The sequence below is a fragment of the Maniola hyperantus genome, chromosome 16 (assembly GCF_902806685.2).
Source record: "Maniola hyperantus chromosome 16, iAphHyp1.2, whole genome shotgun sequence".
NCBI lineage: Eukaryota > Metazoa > Arthropoda > Insecta > Lepidoptera > Nymphalidae > Maniola > Maniola hyperantus.
In genome coordinates this window covers 1,327,748-1,346,879 of record NC_048551.1, presented here as the reverse complement: position 1 = coordinate 1,346,879, position 19,132 = coordinate 1,327,748, and the positions used below count along the sequence as shown (strand labels likewise).

Genomic DNA, 19,132 nt, shown 5'->3' with positions numbered 1-19,132 from the left:
TGTAGAGCTTCCGAGACGGTCAAGCGGCTTGACGTCAAGCACGTCAATTTTTTGCTTGAATCAACCATTTGCAGTACGCGGCAGAAAGTAATGTACATCGGCCTTTAGAATGCTTGGACGATCTAACCTAAGGACGCGCCTCGCATGATTATTCCCCTCTGTCAATAGTAATGGATTTTTAATCCACTGCGTTTATAAACACTGTTTGCGGAATCGATTTTGTCATTGTCAGAATCGTTTTCGATGTGTGACGACGTCTTACACGCTGGGTGAAAAATGCCTGTTTGTGCCGTTAGTGAGTGCAAGAACAAATCAAACACATCAAATTTACAAAAAGATGGAATTTCATTTGATAAGTAAGTATTTTTGGTGTAATAAACGCTTTCTATAAATTAAATTACATAAATTATTATAATAAAATAACAATCGAGAACTTTACCGATTCAGTAATTGAGTACGTAATAATTCGGTAGAAACGAGTCACACTTCTCACGAGACTATATTTTGTTTTTTCTAAACAATTGCAACCCTCGTTATATACAAATTAGGTTAAAATTTGAATACGCGTGAACAGCATGAAATTACGTAGTAGTAAAAATAACACTAGTCTCCAGTGGCGAAGGGTGAAAATCTGATAAAGGGAAGCCGGAAACGTACTTACCTACAAGAATATCAGCTGTTCGATTTTTGTTTTCAAAACTTAATTTAGAAAAGTTACTATCGTTACGTAACAAGAAATCTGTTAAACAACAATCTATGTGAATTAAGGCCATATCTGATTTTGGCTTACCAAACTGAATCAAAATTACCGTGAACTTACACTTATAAGTTATTAATCACATCCCCAATTTATTATATCAAAATAAAACACCACTAACAACTTTAAAAACAAACAAGCATGGCCGCTTCACAAAAACAAAATATGTATCAATATCAAATAACCCTTCAAAATACAAAATACTCAAAATAGTAGCATGTACCTGTTAAAACAATACTATTAATATAATTTTTAATTTGGAGGTATTATAGGGTAACTCGGATCCAACCGAGTTATTTACGTCAAATTTGTCTGACCTGTCAGAGTTCCAAATTCGTATTCGCTACTGGGCCAGATTAAATTGGTGTGCTCTTTATTAGTCGACCGTAGAGCGAGACAGACCTAGTTCGCTCATTTCGCTTTCGCTAGGGAAATGAAAGAGATAAATACTAAGCAAAAATCTAACTAGGGAATCCGATATTTTACGGCTTGTAAGGTGTAGGACGTAGGTGTATGTTACTTACATTAGCTGTTATGTTTTTAACTTAAATTAGTACTTAATAACAAAAGAAAAATTAGCATTTGTGACGATCGAACCTTTGTATTTACGAACGTATTACGGAATTTATGTGAATAGTACCTACTTACGCTATATTATGCCAATTCTTAAAGGGAAGCCGATAGGAATCGTGTTATATTGACTCTTCGCCGCTGCTAGTCTCGTGGGAAGTGCGGTATACTAAAGACGGAGAGCCAGCGCCCAAAAAACTGTTTGAATTTACTAAGGCTAATTTTTTGCGCATACTGACCAGCTCTGTCACCATATTCTGCTGACTAACCATTACAACTTTTATTTATATGCAATATACAAGTTATATAACAATTTTCAGCCTTAGTAAATTCATTTTATTACCTCGCAGGTACGACACCTTTGATAGCGCACCTGAGTCACTGTTCTCAGGTTCACTTGACTGACCGCAGTATGTCTGTGTACGCAACCATTCTAATGAACTATAAAAAAATTAGCCTTAGTAAATTCAAACAGTATTTTGGGCCCTGGCTCTCCGTCTATAGTATACCGCACTCCCCACGAGACTATAGTGTTATTTTTACAAAATTTTTCAGTATTAGATTTAATTGCATAGGACATAAGGTTCGATTTTTAAGAATCATGTGATAGTGATTGCGGTTCGATTATCGATATCGATGAAAACATTTTCTTTATTATTAACGACTAAATTACCGTCTTCAAGTCAAGTAAAGAATAGTTATTATTAATTACCACAATTTTTTCGCTACCTATACTTGTAATAAAACTGGTCGATTTCTGTGATTTCACGTACTTAATACATTTAAAAAAATATTAAAGCAACGCAATTTTAGTGATAGGCGAGAAACGGGGTAGGGTGTCTCTGAACTGGGTAATTTCTAGCTAAAAGGTGTACCTTTCTCAAGGATGAGGATTAGGTAATAATTTATCATAATCGTTTTATTTTTACAGATTTCGATATTTTTACAGAGAGAATCGCCAAGAATATACATAACATTAACCTAATGGTAAATAATGACGTGTTAAATATAGAAGAGGCCACCGTGTGTGTTTACTAATTTATTTTCATAGTATCATATCTGTCTTATGGAATTTTGCTGTGGGGTAAAAGCGGCAGGTATTGAGAAAATTTTTGCATTGCTAATTTGTAAGGGCAATACGTGTAATATTTAATAACTTACATTTAATTTTTTTGGACAAAGAGTACACCATATTGGAATTACCATGTAAACCCAATGTGCAATAAATAAATGATTGATTGGAAAGAAAAAAACATTTTATTGATTGATATACCTACTAATTATGTTTGGTAGGCTTTTGCGCGGTCAGGTTTATTTTGTATTATATAATAATATAAGTCATTAATAAGCACATTTTCACTATCGAAATTTTAAATGAAAATTTCGTTATATAAAAAAATACAAAAGATTAAAAATGATATAAAATAAGTAAAAAAGTATGTGCATATTTTTTAAATAAATATTTTTCTTATTTTTACGTTGCATTATTAGTTTTTGGGATAATTACCTATTAAGTGAGGTGAATGTATGCAAGAATACGCTACGCTGACCAAACACTGGTTTTAAGTAATTAAATACGAGTAATAAATTCTTACTTCTACTTTTGTTTCTGAAAAACTATCGATATATTTTAAAATATCGATACGGTAGCATCGCAAATCAATTTGACTGTCTTACACTCGTAATGTCTTTGTATGTTGATGTATATAACTTATTAGTGTGCGTAAAATGTAGTAGTGTTGAAGATTTAGATAGGTGTGTGTTAATAATGACACAAAACTTTGTTGAGTGAGTGTGTCAAGTTGTCTATGTAGTGTTTCCTCGTCCCGCACCAAAAGTGACAGAAATTTTTATTCGTAATATTAGGCGCGTTACAAGTCCATAGGTTAGATCGTCCAAGTTAGAATGACATTTCGGCTTTGTAGAGCGTTGTCTCTGTCACTCATACCTATATGACGTTTTGTCGGTTTCAAGGACAGAGACAACGCTCTACAAATCTGCTATCTCCTTCTAAAGGTTACTACTAGGTTAAAAAGGTTATTACTCTCTGCCGCGTTCTGTACAATGTCTGCTTGAGTCAAGCATTTACGTGATTGATGCGATTTTATATTTTTCTTGACGCGACATTCGGACAGTGTTCGAGATATGAGAAAAGGGCCGTTTGCTTGATCAAGCTCGCATCAAGCAGCTTGATCAAGCAAACAAATCTACGTGCTTGGCGTCAAGCCGCTTGACCGTCTCGGAAGTACTTTAGTCTGTGTGCAAATTTTAGTAAGCGAAACTAACAGAAGTTGACTTGCTTCAAGTGTTAACACAGTGCAAAAAGGAGAAATCCTCATCCAATGGACAGTTCGCTTAATATATTTAAATAATAAAGCTTATTTCATACTACAGGTTATAAATTATAGTCCGGTCAATATTGGTGTTCGCAACATTCGTACAGTTCTTGCAATTCACGAAGGCTAGTGAACTTTACTTGTGGTAACGTCGTCTACATGGTCATTGCGTAAGTGTGCGTGCATGTCGGACCAATCAGTCGCGAGCAAGCGCTGTCAAACGCACACAGTTAGTGTACCTTACGTATACCGATACGACTTAAACACAAGCCTGAGTCAGTGGCCTTCGTGAAATGCAAGAACTATACCAATTTTTACACCTAAAAATTGCCACGAATGTTGGGAACACCAATATTGACCGGACTATAATAGAATTTATATCCCGTGGTGTTAAATAAGCTTAATGTATATAAAATAGGTATAATTAAGGAGATCACTTCACTGTCAAGTCTGTTCCCGTCAATTGCTCAAGTAACGGAGCAATATCTGGATACTTTCATGCAAAGAACTCTGTTTTGCTCGCCATCTCAAATTCCGATTCCTCCATTTTGTACATCTCGATCAGCTGTAAAAATAACAACATAAAGCTTAAAATTAAAATTAAAACTAAATAAACTTACGACGCCGAAAAATAATTAAGGACTTATTCCACCTTCCTAGGATTTAGGAATATTTCGTCCTAAATGGTATAGTTACCGTCAAACTAGCCAACTTTGCCGTTCAGTGATACTTTGCCCAAAAAGCAATTTATAAGCAAATTCGCTTTGTGTTTTTTTTGATAAATTAACATTTAAACCAAAATTGGTTCGATTTTGATGGCGGGCAAAGTAATTCGGAATTTCAGCCAACATTGCCCGCATCGATTTTTCATCCAAATATAACTACCTCTTAAAAATACGTGGAAAATACCATGACTATAATTTAAGGTGACGCAGTACGCCCGACCGAACCTGTTTGCTTTTCACTCGACATTGTATGAGAAAGGTGAGAGGCACGATGATTTTCACCGAAATCAAGGGTTTAGGAAAAGTATTTTTGAGAAAAAACTACTGAGTTTATGTTTGCAAAGTATAGTTATTTCAACTAATGAATAAATAAACTATGTTCGTTGTTGAATTTCTTTAGAATTTTTATACCCCTAATCTTAGTTATTTACGCCCAAAGTTGTCATAAATTTAGTGTTAAAATAGGAATCTTTTGAGGCTCGTAACTTTAAAATCAATATTTTTATCAATGTTTCATATATCAATAAACCTAGATAATGACGAGATCAATCGATATAATACTTAGGTTTGAGCGTACAGTATCAAATAATGTAGTAATTACCCTCCTACGTTTGTATGAAGAAAGCACCGTCCTGAGCCCTCTTAAGGTTATCTTGGTATATGTAGGTTTCAAAATTTTGATTGAAATCGATTTCGAAATTACTAAAACATGTAGTATTACTCACATTATCGATATCCTTAGACAGCTCCTCCATCTGTTTATCGTGAGTGACTTTCAATTTGTCTTTTTCGCGATTCTGTTTGATGGTTTGTGTCTGTAATAATAACATCAATTGATTAACTTTAAATAGGTACTTCGGATTAATTAATCTAAATCATAGAGCCTCAATAGCTCAACCGGTATAGGAGTGGACTGAAAACCGAAAGGTCGACGGTTCAAACCCCGCCCGTTGCACTATTGTCGCACCTACTCCTAGCACAAGCCTGACGCTTAGTTGGAGAGGAAAGGGGAATATTAGTCATTTAATATGGCTAATATTCTTTAAAAAAAAATATATATATATATATATATATAAAAGCAAAAGGACTGACTGACTGATCTATCAACGCACAGCTCAAACTACTGGACGGATCGGCCTGAAATTTGGCAGATAGCTATTAGGACGTAGGCATCCGCTAACAAAGTATTTTTGAAAATTCAACCGCAGGCTGGGGGTAAAATAGTTGTTTGAAAATTGTGTAGTCCACGCGGACGAAGTCGCGAGCATAAGCTAGTCTATATATATTAAAGGAAAAGATGACTGATTGATCTATCAACGCTTAGCTCAAAATACTGCACGGGTCTGGCTGAAATTTCGTATGCATAAAAATGCCGATACCTATATTACGCGACAGGTCGAGATAGTAATCGGGGTGGGGACGCCCCGCACACCCGCACAGCCCCCGCGCTAACCAGGTGCGGGCGACCGCGGGCAACGTGTGGGTGTCCGAGGCGTCTTCTCGCCTCATACCCCGATTGCCATGTCGACCTGTCGCGTACTATAGCTATTATGACGTAGACATCCGCTAATAAAGAATTTTTGAAAAGTCATCTCCTGGGGTAAAATAGAAACCATCCATGAAAATTATTGATATTTGGGCTTTCGGTTAAAATGAAGGAATACTTGGCGCTATAATTTCCGGTTTCTTTCCGGATCTTCTTAGTGGAATTTGCTTTCCGAACCAATGATGGGAGATAAGTGGCAATAGTCGTCCTACAAGAAGTAAATACATTTGATTGAATTGTGGAAGAATTAAAGAGTACCTTCCGCTCGTCCATGAACTTCTTGGTGTTGTTCTGCTTCTTCTCACGCAGACGCCGGTCCTTCTCCTGTTTGGTCTTCAGCGTCTTGTCGTTGGCCACCTCCTTGCTCGTCTCCACGCTGATCTTGGCTTGTCGCGTATTCATCTCCTTCAGTTCCCTGGGGTATTGCAGAAAACCATATTAATATCACAAATGACAAATTCGATACTTTATTTATGTTTGATATTCGGTCAAAAAGCTCTGAAGAGCTTTTTCAGTTCATCCATCTCATACTCACTCACTAACCAGTCTCAACCATCTCATACTCACTACGCTGTCCCACCCATCTCGTACTCACTCACTACCCTGTCCCACCCATTTTATATTCACTCACTACCCAGTCTCAACCATCTTATACTCACTCACTGCCCTGTCCCACCCATCTCATACTCACTCACTACCCTGTCCCACCCATCTCATACTCACTCACTACCCTGTCCCACCCATCTCATACTCACTCACTACCCTGTCCCACCCATCTCATACTCACTCACTACCCTGTCCCACCCATCTCATACTCACTCACTACCCTGTCCCACCCATCTCATACTCACTCACTACCCTGTCCCACCCATCTCATACTCATTACCCTGTCCACCCATCTCATATTCACTCACTACTCCTGTTCCACCCACTAGTTCACTCACCTCTCATGCTTAGCTTCCAGCTGCTTCATCTGCGCCAGCTGCGCCTGCTCGCAGAACTTCTTGAGCATGTCCCTCTGCTCGTGCAGCCTGGTCCTGGCTGCCGCACACATTTCAGCGCGTTGTTTCCTCACCAGCTCGCCCCACGCGCCCGCCTGCTCGCCGACTAAAGAACGGAAGGCCGCGTCGGCGCTTAACTGCTCTTTACTGAAAATTAAAAACAAATCGTATTTAAAACAATTAAAAAACACGACTAAAAAGTAAAAAAAAAAACCATTAAGCCTAATTTAAGATATGTACGTCTCTATTCAGTACTCGAGCGACTGTTAAAATTACACTTCTTGCCTTTGATCAGCTTCTCTAACACGGTGCACTACTGTTTCGTGCCTAACTCTCGCCTGTCGTTTTGCTGCCTCTTGCCTGTCTTTGTATTAAGTATATGTAAAGCACACTTATTTCTTGCCCTTAATCATCTTCCCTAGCGCGGTGCACTGCTGCGTCTTGTATAACTCTTGCCTATCTCAACACTAAATCATACTTACTCTTTGCCCTTGATTACCTTCTCTAATACAATAATACACTACTGCTTCTTGCCTAACTCTTGCCTGTCCTTTTGCCCTCCTCTTGCATGTCTCAGATTACCTAGTTTTGGAGCACACTTACTTCTTTCCCTTGATCATCTTCTCGAGCGCGGCGCACTGCTGCTTCTGAAGCGTCATCTTCTCTTTGGCGTGGCGCTTCTTCATCACGTCTAGATCTTTCTGCTGTTTCTTGCCTGTCTTCAAGAAGCCCTTCTCTTGCCTTAACGACTCTACTGTGATCGGTTCGAAGACTAGAGGCTCTGGAATCGTAGACAAAAAGGATTAAATATTTAATTAGGTAACTCAACGAGCCTTAATATTTGAGGGAACCCTAAAAATTAAGTGATGGTTTTCTGATGTTACTTTACGCAAAAAAAACCGGCCAAGTGCGAGTCAGACACGCGCACCGAGTGTTCCGTACTACAGTCGTATTTTTTCGACATTTTGCACGATAAATCAAATCTAAGTATTATGCATAAAAATAAATAAATATCTGTTTTAGAATGTACAGGTAAAGCCTTTTCATATGATAGCCCACTTGGTATCTTACTTCGAAAGTTGAAAATACTAATTATTTATTTATAAATAACTACTATCTGTCCCGGCTTACTCACGTGTGTAGTCGACGTTAGCCCGACTAGTTTCGGGCTATACAGATAGTATTTATAATGGAAATCACTCACGGTAGTTTAAACGCTAAAATTATTTATTTGTTCCCAATTTTAATTTTTTTTGTGATGTAACTACAAATTCACGGTTTTCGGATTTTTCTCCTTACGTGTGCTATACCTACCAAACTAGATCTACCTACCTACCAAATTTCATGATTCAAGGGTAACGGGAAATGCCCTATAGGTTTTCTTGACAGACACGACAAACAGACGGACAGACAACAAAGTGATCATATTATAAACGTTTATTTTGATTACTAGCTGCCCTGGCGAACTTCGTTCCGTCTAACAGTCGATTCAAGATTTTTAAATTTTTCTCTCCGTAAGAACCATCCTTGAACTTCAAGGAATATTATTATAAAAAAAAGAATTAGCGAAATCGGTTCAGCTGTTCTCGAGATTTGCGATGACCAACACATTTAGTGATTCATTTTTATATTATAGAAGATTACGATATCTAGCGCTGTTAAACTAATTCTAGATCTAGTCTTAAGTAGGTCATGGAAAATGCGTTTATGCTCAATTCCAAAGTATATTTGAGTCTTCAAGGTGGTTATAACGCAGTAGGTATCTCCGTTCGAAAAAAAACATACAGTCGAATTGATAACCTCCTCCTTTTTTGAAGTCGGTTAAAAAGAAAAAGATTCTATTAAAAGTATGCTCCTAAAAAAAGCATATTATACAGTCGAAGACTATGTAAATGATAAAAAAGCTTGGATTTGACTCGCTCCAGCAATGCACGGGGCTGCAATTGCTTGTACAAAATCAAAATCAAAAATCTAAATCTATTTATTTGTTGAAATAGGTATATGTAAGGTAAGGTGTTGGTACAATTTTTATGTCACTCTATTTCATGCCTATGTAAGGCGTACAAATTTTAGCCTTAAAACTATAAAACTATATAAATACAGTATGGTATAATAAATACATATTGTAAATTGATCACTTGAAAAGAGCAACCGCGGAGTTTCTTGCTGGTTCTTCTCGGTAGGAACTGCTTTCGAACCAATGGTAAATTAAACTAGTTGACGATTCAAAAGCACTTGTAAAAGTAAATTCTATTCTTGTAATATTCTTTAAAAAAAAAAAAGTTTACTTGAAAAAAAAATTCAACAGTAACTCTCTTTCTTGTTTAAACTTTTGTTTACCTACCTTTAGTTTTCCACATTTCAGCGTATCACTACACGTAGCTTACACAGTTTACACTAATAAATACCTACATACGAGTATATGACAATAATGCATTTGTGACTAAAATCTATTCGGTTTTGGTAAGTATAGCACGACACGTTATTTTCCAACCTTTTCTTGTGGCGTCGTAATACGTTTGGGCAATCAACTGCTTTCGCTGAATATCTGCGCTCAAAATATGGTAAATTCCAGATTGTATGGCGTAAGTGATAGACGTAGCGATTTTAACGATTTTAAGCTTATTTCGTGGTTTTACGACATATTTTAATGTACATAACGGGCACATACAACGATTAATTGTTTTGATTTGTCGATATTTAAACCCAATTGCACGGGTCGTGGCATAGGTACCCTTATTATAAATGCGAAAGGGTGTTTGTTTGTTGGTTTATTGGTTTGTTGGTCTATTGGTTTGTCCTTCAATCACGTCGCAACGGTGCAACGGACTGACGTGATTTTTTGCATGGGTATAGTTTAAGACTTGGAGAGTGACATAGGCTACTTTTTATCCCGGAAAATTGAAGAGTTCCTACAGGATTTTTAAAAACCTAAATCCACGCGGACGAAGTCGCGGGCATCATCTAGTACATAATATACTGGGGTCGTGGTCACGACGGGACTGCAGTGCTGCGAGAAATGAAGTTCGAACTGTCATGGGTAATAGCGACTACCCTCTTTCTTGTTCTTTTCGCTGGAACTTCATGAGTTGTCAGGCAAAATATTACTTTTGCTAACTTGGGCACTTTAATGAAGATCTAAACATCCGTCGTCCGTTGGGCACGGTAACTCCGGAGCTTCGGCATAAATTATGATTCCACTGGCTATTTCGGGGAGTATATCTACAGGTCGGCTACACAAAGTAAACAATCTGATTTTCTTTAATCGATCGCCAAACAGAACAGCTTTTTGAGACCATCTTTAACCGATTTTAACCGCGCGTAAAGGCACGCAAACGCACAATTTTTTTTTTTTAAATATCGCTTTTGCTTTAGACTTGGGCACTTTAATGAAGATCTAAATATCCGCCGACCATTAGTTGGGCACGGTAACTCCGGAGCTTCGGCATAAATTATGATTCCACTGGCTATTTCGGGGAGACTACCTACAGGCCGGCTATAACGTAAACATATTAACATCTGATTTTCTTTAATCGGACGTCATAACTTGCGTTCATTTCTGCGAATTTCGGGCATATCTTCAAAACATTTAGGTAATAGGTTCTACCAAAGAATAAACATTTTATAGGTCATGCTAAAAAGTAGGTATAGGTACCTAGTGTTGTATCTTGTATAGACCGCGACAGGTCGAGATGGCAATAGGGGTAGGGACGGGGCGCTCACACCCGCACTAACCCGGTGCGGGTTAGCGCAGGTGCCGTGACGAATAAAAACACACTTTCGCATTTATAATAATATCGGTAGGTATCTATGGATTGTGGTAAAGTACCCACCTTCTTTCTTCTCCTCAACTGGTGCCTTCTTCTCTGGTCCACTTTCTTCAATGCCCATCTGTTTCATGTTGTCCGTTCGTTCCTTGGCCGCTCCCATGAACGCTCGAGGGTCAGACAAAGCCGCCATGAAGTCTAGAAATAATGAAAGTTCTTCATAATTCTAAAACCCAAACAATGAATCAATGAGATCTGGCTGGCTGGATGAGGCTGAGATTAATTTACCCACGTTAACTTTTTAAGACTTAAGACAGAGTTAAAACGAGATAGATTTATATCTTTACATAAATCTATCTCCTTTTCTCTGTTTAAGTCTGAGCAAAGTCAAAGTGTATAGATTTCCCCTAAGCTCTTTAAAGAAGAAAGGCTCTTTGCAGCGCTCAGGGAAACAATTTTCTTTTGCCCGTGAAATAGACGCGTGTAGAAAAATTATGTATTATTATAATACGTTGCAAAAGAAAATACAGGCAATATTTCAAAAGATGTGGGTTTTATCTTTTTAAGTTAAACAGGAAACATGAAATGAAATACATTTCGACTACCTACCCTAAGTTGTTGCTGTTTTTTTAGCAAACAATGCATAATTTTCAACCAATTGTTTCGATTTACTATCACATTCTTTGCATCTTGATGTCCACAATGGCTGAGTGAAACTATTAAATGCACTGAGCCCGAGGTGGTATCGCATAAGGTGTTACGATTTTCTTAAAATTTTTACACGGCAATTAATTCTACCAATTTTTTTTAAATAACTTTAAAGGTCGATAATCTCTTACCTTCAAACCCATCAGGCACGTAGATCTTCAGCTCGATATTACAGAACAGCATAGGCAGCGACATGGGGAAGTTGGCCTCAGTCCTCAGCGAGATGTGTCGGTAGCCAGCCTGCAAGCCGTCCAGGGGCAGGATCCGTTGACCGAGCAGCTTGCCGCTCTCGTCGTACACGCCGAAACGGAGCACGGCCAGGTCTGGTAGTACGACCTGTAGAACAATGATATCGTAAAAACCCATCGTGAAATACCCGAATATTAATTATTATTGGGAAATCGTAAAAACTTCGATTCAAAGATCCTAATCAAAATACCTAAGTAAATGGTTAAAATTTATATCGCAAGAAAAAAATTGATACCAATACCAAATTTCGTACGGGCACTACTTATCCGTGTACAAAACATCCTTACAATAGTTGCCTCTCCTTTTGAAAACTCTGAAAACTCGAACGTTTTTAGGATAACACCTTAATTTTTTTTATCCAAGACGTCCAAGTACGTTGTGTCCTTGTTTTGACTCTAATACATAAAACTCTTAGGTACCATAGAAATAAACTTTTAGATTTCTTTTTTAAATAATTTTTAGTGGTTTACCAACACTTGAAGGAAATCTGACTATATATATAAAAGGAAAAGGTGACTGACTGACTGACTGACTGAATGACTGACTGACTGACTGACTGATCTATCAACGCGCAGCTCAAACTACTGGACGGATCGGGCTGAAATTTGGCATGCAGATAGCTATTATGACGTAGGCATCCGCTAAGAAAGGATTTTTGAAAATTCAACTCCTAAGGGGGTGAAATAGGGTTTTGAAATTTTGTAGTCTACGCGGACGAAGTCGCGAGCATAAGCTAGTTTCTAAATAATTTTAAAATGCATATCAAAAATTGCGGACCGAATAGCTTAGTGGTCAAAGCGTCGGGCGCGATCCCAGGAGACGCGGGATCGATTCTTGCCGGTCCGTAATTTTTGATATGTATTTTTTTAGATATTTTCCGAAACTGCCTAATAAACAAGATTTTGACAGCAGACAAGCTCACCTTTCGGAACAAGAAGGGTTCCTCATTATAGACCGGGTTCAGCCCGTTGGCGGGCACCATGCGCGTACGGAACTCCTTACGGATGGTGTCGGTGGGCAGCCCGTACATGTCCACCTCCACGTATGTGCCCACTTTCTTGTCTGACAAGAACTGTCCGGCTATTACCTGGGGAAAAAATTCACAATCATCAAAATTATTACCAAAATCATGATTATTCATTCTAAGATTTTCTATTCCACCCCATATCGTGTGAAAAAGATAACATGTCAATTTTTATTTTATTTTATTCCGATGCAAGTTAGCCCTTGACTGCAATCTCACCAGTGATGATAAAGTCTAAGATGTCAAGACTGCCATACAGGGCTAACTGTATGGCAGTTTTTATTAAACTCATACCCCTTTGGTTTCTACAAGGCATCGTACCAGAACGCTTAATCGCTTGGCGGCACAGCTTTGCCGGTAAGGTGGTGACTAGCCACGTGCCAAGCCTCCCCACCAGACAAACCCTATGTTAAAAGGTTTAGGTTAGGACATTTACCTCGCGTTCAAAGGCGTCGGACTCAAACTCAAACTCAAATTATTTATTCAGAATAGGTAAAGTTTTACGCTTACTGAGGTTAAAATTTTAATTTATAAGAGGATAGGTATAGTAGTGGTGATAACTTTTTTTTTATTATTTTTTAAAAGAATTTTAGCCATGTTAAATGACTAATATTCCCCTTTCCTCTCCAACTAAGCGTCAAGCTTGTGCTAGGAGTAGGTACGACAATAGTGCAACGGGCGGGGTTTGAACCGTCGACCTTTCGGTTTTTAGTCCACTCCTTTACCGGTTGAGCTATTGAGGCTCAATTAATACGTAGGTACTTAAAACTTAAGCTACGAGGGTTCCAAACGCGCCCAGGTCTGAGAAGAGCCCACAAAAAACTCAGCCAGGTATTCTTTTTATTGACTACTGTGTCTCTCTGTATATTATGGTTCAGGCCTACCTGCACACCGCACTGGGCGGCGATGACGCCGTCCACGGGCGCGTCCGCGAAGGGGTCGAAGCTGCGGTCGGCGCGCCGCATGAAGTCCGGCTTGAGCAGATACCCGCAGTTGCCGTTGTACTCGAACTTGCCCTGGTTCAGCTGCATCGGCAGGTCGGAGGTTTGGAAGTTGAGGGACACCATCTGGCAGCCTGCGTTCCAGAACACCTGGAGACAATTGGGTGATTCAAAACTGAATAATTGTAATCAGAAATGAGGCGATTTATCGGAGAACGACGGTAACCAACATAAGGGGTTGCGAAGCTGAAGTTGGCGGGGTACATAGTTGGAAAAACCGATTGACTTTCATGTCCCAAGATGCTAGAATGGCGACCTGGCACCTGAAAACACAATGTTGGCAGACCCCCTTTTAAGTTGGATAAATAGAAAGAGAGAGCCAGCGTTATTTTATAAAAGCTGAAATTTTCTCTGTGTATTGTCCCCAACATAGGGAGAAACGATCAACGACTGTGAAGTTTAGATCGTGGTGGCTTTGGGAGATAACAGGTAACAAAGGTGTAAAATTTCTTAGGTCAAAGTGTAAAGTTCGTCGGAACAGTAAGTACCTACCTATTAGGACATTTAGTATCGTAGCAACCCCCTGCCCTTAATCTTTTAAACTCTAACTGGCTGAAAAAGGCATGCAGATAGCTATTAAGACATAGACATTTGCTAAGAAAGGATTCTTGAAAATTCAACCCCTAAGAGCGGGGGTACACGATGCGTTGCGGCGGCGGTGCGGCGCCGGAGCGGTGTCGATGCGTCGTCTTACCTGTGGCATGTCACACGATGCGCTCCGGCGCCGCACCGGACTTGCAACCGAACTGTCCAACGCTGCTGCGGCGCCGCTGCGACATAACACGGCTGTTTCCGGGCGCGCCTGCATAGGATGACGTTGTGCGAGAGCCCGGCGTGCGAGTGCGGCTTTGGCGACGAGGATAGGCACCATGTGCTGTGGGAGTGTCCCCTTTATGAGGACTTGCGGGTGACGATGTTGGATGGGATCGTACGCGGGGAAGCGGGGCCGGTCTTCTACACGGACCTCGTCTCATCGGCGGGGAACTACAACCGGCTACGGGAATTCGCGCACCATTGGCATAAGAGGCGAAGCAGCTCGGAGCGTACAGGTGCCAGGCCGGCACCACGGAGGAGCAGCAGCGGAGATCACAGCTGTGTTAGTGACGTCTAGCCCCCAAGGAGGGAGAGTGAGCATAAGGGACAAGGAAAAGACAAAATAATTTGTAGGGAGTGAAGAAGGCGCCCCGGGAAAATGCCAAGAGCAAGTACCGAACGGGCGCCCTCCCGCGATTCGGCCCATATAACCGAGAGGTTGGTGGGGCCATGGGAGGTGGAGGGTTGTCCCTATTGTCCAACGCTGCTACGGCGCCGCTGCGACATAACAATGTTGCGGCGCCGCAGCGCTCGTGTGCCCGCTGATACGGTGAAATCTTTGCGGTGCGGCGCCGCAACGCATCGTGTGCCCCCAGTCTAAGGGGGTAAAATAGATGTTTGAAGTTTGTGTAGTACACGCGGTCGCGAAGTAGAATTTTGAAGATTACCTGTGGCATGTAGTTGGAGGAATCGGCTCGGGTGCCCTTGGGGTAGATCCTGGACATCTGCCGCTTGTTGTAGTTGACGAAGTCTATGGCTTGCGACTTGAGGTAGTTCATGCCGGTCGTCTCCGCGAACGAGGACATGTTGTGGTGGATGTTCTTTTCTGAAGGGAAATACAAAGTCAAAGCATTTATTCAAAGTAGTTCAGCGGGGTGATTCGCTAACCCAGTGTCTAAGGCTGAGATCTATCACTTCGACTTGGCTCAGACTTAAGATTCAGTTAAAACGAGACATTTAGGTATGTGAGAGATATACATCTGTCTCGTTTTAACTCTGTCTTAAGTCTAAGCAAAGTCAGAGTGCGCTCTATAGATCTCACCCTAACACTAAATGATACTTATAGTACGCGACAGGTCGAGATAACAATCGGGGTAGGAGGCGGGGCGACACCCAGCAAATTCACACGTCACCCGCGCTATCACGCACCGGGCTGTGCGGGTGTGCGGGGCGTCCCCACATCAATTGCCATCTCGACCTGTCTTTTTTCACTGCTCAATTACTATAAGCTTTAGTGGGATTAGGGATACGTACTCTCAGCCTCCTCGAAGCTGACGAATTTGATGGGTTGCGCATAGTTGACCATGGAAGACAACCAGGGGTGCACGTTGGTGGTTGACCCTGTATACTGCACGGGGGGCGGAGCGTCGCCGTCTCCAGCCGCTGCCGCCTCCGCTACTATTTCCTCTTCCACCTGAAGGAATGGAAGAAAAAATGAATTATTTACGCCATGCCTGCACTGGCCGAGATCCGAAGAGTGTACTTTTGCTCTGATTTTTGTTAACGCGGTGTCCTATGTGAGCGACGAATACGACGCGACGCGACGCGACGCGACGCGACACGACGCGACGTAATGCGTATATGGCAGTCTGCTTCTCGCCGCAGACTGCCATATAGGCCACAAGCAGTAGCGTGCATGTCATAGAGGCATAAATGCACTGCTTACCCCAATTGTAAGCTCAATGCATATTTTGTTGTAAATATGAAAATTAAGGGTCAATTTATAAATGACTTGGCAACCCTGATTTTCATCTAAGACCACAGACAACCAATAGTGTTTGCTGTTTGACAGCCAACCTTTACTTGCTCTTCTCTTGGGCAACCATGGCGGCATCGACATTGTATTAATTAGCTCTCTAAATTAATTTGTTATACCTAATAAAATTGATCCAGTTCATCTACTGCTAATCTGCCTTATTATTTCCTCATAACTCACAAGATATTTTTCATTAAGACCTGCCAGTAAACAGGTTCCTACCTAACTAATGCCTACCCTGGCTTCAAACCCTGTGCACGCCACTGGCCACAAGCACGTTATGCCGTTGAGTTGATCGCGTTCGTCGCGTCGCGTAGTACTTATTTGTCGCTCACGCAGGACACCGCGTTAAAGTGGTCCTCACCTTCTTTTCAGGCAAGACAACAGCAGAAGCATCTTCTTTCACTTCATCCTCAATAACGAACTGCCCTTGTCGGAACAGCTCCAACTCTTGCTTCTCCACTTCAGGCTTGAGGCGCTTGTTCTTGATCATGATCTTCCGCTTCAGCAGCGAGGGTGGCGGCAGGGGCTGGCCAGGTTCCAGCTGGAAGCAACGGTTTTTCTGAACCATACGTTATTAAAACTGTACTGCGATTAGTATTTTCAGATTTAGTGCATGTTTAAGCGTTAGGCAGTTTCGTGGATTCCGGCATATTCTCATACAAGAATTGGCACTGGTTAAAAATCACTGCCCCTATTATAAATGCGAAAGTATGTTTGTTTGTTGGTGTGTTGGTTTGTCCTTCAATCACGGCGCAACGGAGCTATGGATTGAGGTGATTTTTAGGTATAGTCAAAGACCTGGAGAGTGACATAGGTTACTTTTTATCCCGGAAAATTAAAGATTTGATGAATGAAATTTTGAATGAAAGATTAATAAGAAAATTCCCACGGGATTGTCAAAAACCCAAATTCACACGGAAGAAGTCGCGGGCATCAGCAAGTATTTTTGTTAAAGTAGTGCTAGTAGTAGGTTTCTCTGGTAAAGAGTAAAGTAACTATTGATTATTAAATGGTAGGTTAAATGGTAATTAAATGGTAGCCGGCAAGAAATATTGTACATCCACCTTTAGAATGAGATTTCGGCTTTGTAGAGCGTTGTCTCTGTCACTCATACCTATGTGACGTTTTATCGGTCTCAACTATAGAGACAACGCTCTACGAAACGTCGTTATCGCTATTATATTAACTACGCTATCTCGTTCTAAAGGTCGACGTACAATATTTTCTACCGCATACTCTCTCTATCGATTTTGCTTATGCTAACAGGTTGTCGAAAATATATAGGTAAAGAATCGATAACTTACTGGATAGTCAGGCAAAGGTTCCTTCTGCAGCAAGTCCCCGAGGATCTCATCGCAATACTTGGCTAGTTTGTACTGCTGCGCCTTACAGCAATGGTTCTCAAAGGACAGGATGACGGGGTAGTCTGACGTCACGAAGGCTGTGTCTCTCAGCGCGTAGATTACGTCTTTGAACAGTATGTCAGTGCACATGGCCATGCCGTGGGTGATGATTGGCTCTTCGTCTTCCCCTTTGCCGTCCCAGCAATCCAGTTCTACGCATCTGTAACGAAACATGATTGAAACTACATAGAATTTCTGTAAATCCTTTCTTGATATTAGAAGTTATCAGAAGAAGTCAGGTCAAGCTGCTCGACGTCAACCTTTTTGCTTGAGCCAAGCATTATGACCGTTTACGATTACGATTCGATTGCGGTAGAATGACAGCTACAATGTCACGATTACAATCACCTCTGATTGGTTGACGCTCGCTCACTATTGGCTACAATACATTGTTGCAACAAGAATCGCACAAATTCAGCCAATCACAACAATTGAGATTGTAATAACGATTGATGCAGGTTTTACGAAATCGCCCTGCTGGTTTCTTGATGCTTGAGTCACGCATTTACGTGCTTGACGGTGACTGAGCGATTTTATATTTTTGCTTGACGCATCGTTTGGACAGTGTTCGTTCGACGATCATTGTTCGATTCGGAAAAGTGCCGTTTGCTTGATCAAGCTGAAAGTTCCGTTTGCTTGATCAAGCTGCTTGGCGGGCGCATCAAGCTGCTTGACCAAGCAAAACAAAAGACGGGCAAAATGGGCAGGAAAGTTTAGGAAAGCGGATACCAGTTATATGGGACGTTTCCAAGTCGAAAAAAAAGATTGAGGATGAGATCTATAGAGCGCACACTGACTTAGCTTAGACTTAAGACAGAGTTAAAACGAGACAGAGCTGTACCTCTCACATAAATCTCCTTTTAAGTTCCCACTAGATTACAACATGGGGTTATTCAAGGGGTGGACCAACAAATTCCTAAAAGGCCGGCAACGCATCGGCGGTTCCTCTGGTGCTGCAAATGTTCATGGGTGGAGGTAATCACTTAACATCAGGTGACCCGCGTGCTCGTTTGCTCGCTATCTCTATTTTTTAAAAAAAACTTAATCTTAAGTCTGAGCAAAGTCAAAGTGCGCTCTAAAGATCTCAGCCTAAGACGTTACCTGCACCCAGCCAACAAGACTTGTCGGTACATCTCGACGGAGCTCTTGCCGCCGAACTGTCGGCCGGACAAGTAGGTGTTGTGTGAGGAGTTGATGTAGTAATGCGACAACGGCTGGTCCATCTCCATGTAGAAGTCCAGGCGGTCGAGGAATACCGGCGCGTTCTCGTCCGACATGAGGTAGCGGATGAGGCCGTCTTTTGTTAGGCATTCTGGAAATTAGAAAGATTTTCATGGGTGTTTGCGTGTTTGATTGTGCTGTTCCATATATACTTTTAATTCAGTTTTACAATACAATAAAGGCAAAACAGTGATAACAGTAGGACTGGTTCGAAATCGTATATACAGAAGTTCGTCTTGACGTTTTGAAAAA

At 40.8% G+C, this 19,132-nt stretch overlaps 1 protein-coding gene across 4 annotated transcripts in view; it reads right to left on the bottom strand.

Annotated features, from left to right (window-relative positions):
• Positions 1-3,233: 3,233 nt before the first annotated feature.
• norpA (no receptor potential A) overlaps positions 3,234-19,132 on the bottom strand; it is a 66,890-nt gene continuing 50,991 nt past the window's right edge. For 2 of the 4 annotated variants that reach the window (XM_034976827.2, XM_034976826.2), the window contains exons 9-22: positions 18,761-18,971; positions 17,561-17,819; positions 16,618-16,815; positions 15,752-15,911; positions 15,166-15,323; positions 13,568-13,774; positions 12,582-12,746; positions 11,542-11,746; positions 10,769-10,900; positions 7,539-7,716; positions 6,879-7,082; positions 6,193-6,349; positions 5,114-5,203; positions 3,234-4,228 (exon numbers count right to left, since the gene is read on the bottom strand). In XM_034976827.2, coding sequence (XP_034832718.1) covers positions 4,160-4,228; positions 5,114-5,203; positions 6,193-6,349; positions 6,879-7,082; positions 7,539-7,716; positions 10,769-10,900; positions 11,542-11,746; positions 12,582-12,746; positions 13,568-13,774; positions 15,166-15,323; positions 15,752-15,911; positions 16,618-16,815; positions 17,561-17,819; positions 18,761-18,971 — 2,393 coding nt within the window. In that variant the 3' untranslated portion in view covers positions 3,234-4,159. The remainder of the gene's footprint in view (positions 4,229-5,113; positions 5,204-6,192; positions 6,350-6,878; positions 7,083-7,538; positions 7,717-10,768; positions 10,901-11,541; positions 11,747-12,581; positions 12,747-13,567; positions 13,775-15,165; positions 15,324-15,751; positions 15,912-16,617; positions 16,816-17,560; positions 17,820-18,760; positions 18,972-19,132) is intronic. The other 2 variants (XM_034976829.2, XM_034976828.2) reach the window with 1 other exon arrangement.